Source organism: Piliocolobus tephrosceles, unplaced genomic scaffold (assembly GCF_002776525.5).
Source record: "Piliocolobus tephrosceles isolate RC106 unplaced genomic scaffold, ASM277652v3 unscaffolded_40793, whole genome shotgun sequence".
Lineage (NCBI taxonomy): Eukaryota > Metazoa > Chordata > Mammalia > Primates > Cercopithecidae > Piliocolobus > Piliocolobus tephrosceles.
Window position 1 is genome coordinate 1 of NW_022325191.1, and position 3,019 is coordinate 3,019.

Below are 3,019 nucleotides of genomic sequence, written 5' to 3' on the forward strand. Positions count from 1 at the left end.
ATTTCCTCAAAGGGCAACTGCCTGACATTCAAGTGGAGAATTTAATACACATTGGTAAGTTTAAAATGGCCCAGGGAGCAGACACAGTAGTAACTTAGAGGCATTTATTGGTTTCATGCAAAAAATAAACCAGAAGTTTGTGTCACACAAGAGGCTGAGAAGCATGGGCAGGATGCAGCAGAGAGAGCAAGTCCAGGAACAAGGAAAGGAAGCAGGGTGGGGCTCAGGACTTGTCAAGATCAGAGCTGATCTCTTTCCAATGGGGCAGAGCCCCTCATTCTGCCGGCGCAGATGTCTTGTGAGCATGAAGCCCATGGACACGGCAGAGGATCTTGGCAGTTCCTCTTCAATGGACAGACGTTCCTCCTCTTTGACTCAAACAACAGAAAGTGGACAGCACTTCAGCCTGGAGCCAAGAAGATGAAAGAGAAGTGGGAGAAGAACAGGGATGTGACCATGTTCTTCCAGAAGATTTCAATGGGGGATTTTAAGACATGGCTTGAAGAATTTTTGATGTACTGGGAACAAATGCTGGATCCAACAAGTAAGTGAGAGGGGAAAAAAGGAAGCTGTCTTGAGTTCGTATATTATCAGCCTAGTGTGTGAGTCTGTGTGAGTGCATGTGTGAGTGTTTGAGTGAGTATGAACATGACCCCCTCATGAGAGGCTCCTCCTGGGGTGTGCTGGCATGCCTGTGCTATCTCATCCTCCTCTGCCTTCTTCCTCCTGACTCCTCTTCCTCCCTGCACTTGCTTCTGCTCCACCCACTGTGCATTTCTCACCAACTTCGAATCTGTGGGTGTCATAGTGTTTCCGTATCTTTTTTGTTGGTGTTCCTTCCTCCTAGAATTGCCTTTTCTTTCCTCTCCCCTCGTCTGTTTCTGTAAATCTATCAAAATCACCTCCAATGTCAGGGCCTAAGACCCTCCCCTCCCTGGCCTTGGGACATCACCTCCTCTTCCTCCGGAGCAGGAGGGTGGGCTGTGCTGTCACCTTGCTTCCCTCAGCAGCTGTGTGAGCTCCCTGAGGACAGGGGACACCCCCTTTCCCTTCCTACCCCAGGACCTGTCCCAGAGGTTGCCTCACAGCAAAGAAGGACAAAAGCTCTACCTTCTAGGATGACCTGGGGTGGCAGGAGCTGAGGAGGCATCCCCTAAGATTTAGGGCCTGGACATGGGTTGTCACTCCTGTGTTTCCATTTCAGAACCACCCTCTCTGGCCCCAGGCACAACCCACCCCAAAGCCTTGGCCACCACCCTCATTCCCTGGAGCCTCCTCGTCATCCTCCTCTGCTTCATTCTAGCTGGCTGCTGTGGAGAGTTGTTTAGAGTGACAGGTACTAGGGGCAATATTGGGAGGGGAGCAAGAGGCAGATGGGTGAGATGGGAGGACGTGGAAGGAGAATTCCCAGAGTCCCAGAGGCCGGGAACTCCTCATCCTGACATGAGTCAGATGAATGAGAACTGGTGTTGCCTATTGGCAATGACCTGGGCAGCTCACCTTGAGTTCTGATGGATTCTCACTGTCAGAGGCCAGAGGCAAAGGGAGGGGCCCATACCAAGGCTCAAGGCCTGTTGAGCTTGAAAGGGTTTCCCTAATTCAGACCTGTTTCAGAGCAGGTTTCTATTCAGGTAGGGTAGTGGTGTGTGGCCTGTAGGCAGCAGGAACTCAAGCATGGGCAGTCTGCAGAGTAGGAGAGGAGCAGCATGGCCACTTCACCTAGGATGTCAAGGGAAAGGGCATCCCTGGAGGAGGCTAAGAAGAGAGTGATCTGGGAGAATGCCAGGACGAGGGGGCTGTGAGGGCCTTGGCCCACCCAATTCCAAAGGCTGCATTCCCAGAGAAAGCAGCTCAGGTCCCAGCAGTTAAGGTGGATGGTGAAGAGTGGAGCATGTCTGGACTGAGGTTCAGAAAAGGCCAGGCTCCTTGGACTCATGGGATTCCTGGCCGGGTCCTGGGGCGATGCACCTGCCATTCTGCCTCCTGCACACTCCAGATCCTGAGCCAGCTGATGGCCCTGCCTGGAGCAGAGTCGAATCAGACAGGGAGGCTGAGCGGCTGCTGGAGTTCCATGCTCACCACTGAACTTGGTCACGAATGAATGGGGCGGGGCAGGGGCAGTCCCATTCAGAGCTAGGGGGTGCAGCTTCCAGGGTGAGCAGAGGCTGAGAGCAAAGGGGAAGGAAGGAGGTTTGCCTGCAAGCCCACCCAAGGCCAGGAAACATAGATACAAAGACCTCTCTTTGGATAGGCCTCCCCCAGGTCCTCTAGACCCTTCTATGAGAAGGGGGAGCAAGCCCTCAGTGAGGGTGCAGACTCCTCATTACTGGCCTGAGTTCTGAGTCCCCATGAGCTGTAACAGGACCTGGGCTGGCTCTGTGGTGTGGTGAAGGAGGGTGGAGGTTGGGACAGGCTGCAGAGCCAAGGGTAGCATTGGAGGGAAAAACATGTTCTTTATTTGGCGGAGAGGTTCCGAAATGGGGAGGGCCTGGGAGGGATCACACAGGAGAACTGACCCAGGTTTTTCTCAGCCACTTAAACCAATGCTTCATCTTTTCTGAAGGTGGAAGATGATATCAAGAAACCTCTGTTAGCCTCGTCTGGTTCCTGCTCTCCCTTCAGGGAGGCCGCCTGTCTACTCACCACTGTGCCTTTCTGGAATGCAGGAGTTCAAGCCTTAGCAAGCCCACCGGCCCCCAGCACATGATGAGGACATTGTAGACTCAACATCTCATGCCAGTCATTACCTTTGCTGATGATCCTAACAGCCATTTTTCTTAACATCTTCTGCCACTTTCTCTCGGTGGTAATGGATGGAATTCCTGCACAAGTTTTAACTGAACAAGAAATCCCAGCAAAAGGCATTTTCTTTCTACTTCTTTGATTGTGGAAAAGCAGACACTTCTCTGAAGCATGACCTTATTCTTCCAAACAGTATTGCTAGTAAAATATCATGCTGGACTTTAGACCTCAGGGATCCTTTCCATGCACTGACCAAAAATTGTGATAATCCTTTTTA

At 51.9% G+C, this 3,019-nt stretch overlaps 1 protein-coding gene across 1 annotated transcript; it reads left to right on the forward strand.

Moving 5' to 3' along the window:
- Positions 1 to 6: 6 nt before the first annotated feature.
- Positions 7 to 3,013, forward strand: LOC111540675 (UL16-binding protein 1). Its single transcript, XM_026452793.1, has 4 exons — positions 7 to 54; positions 269 to 544; positions 1,205 to 1,336; positions 2,564 to 3,013. The coding sequence occupies exons 2-4, from the start codon at positions 292 to 294 to the stop codon at positions 2,572 to 2,574; spliced, it is 396 nt and encodes a 131-aa protein (XP_026308578.1). The 5' UTR covers positions 7 to 54; positions 269 to 291; the 3' UTR covers positions 2,575 to 3,013.
- The last annotated feature ends 6 nt before the right edge of the window (positions 3,014 to 3,019 follow it).

Excerpts from the sequence above, each read along its gene's own strand:
- LOC111540675 (XM_026452793.1), top strand. The coding sequence starts at position 292 with ATGTCTTGTGAGCATGAAGCCCATGGACACGGCAGAGGATCTTGGCAG. Across the intron at positions 545-1,204 it reads ACAAATGCTGGATCCAACAA|AACCACCCTCTCTGGCCCCA; the intron begins GTAAGTGAGAGG and ends TTTCCATTTCAG.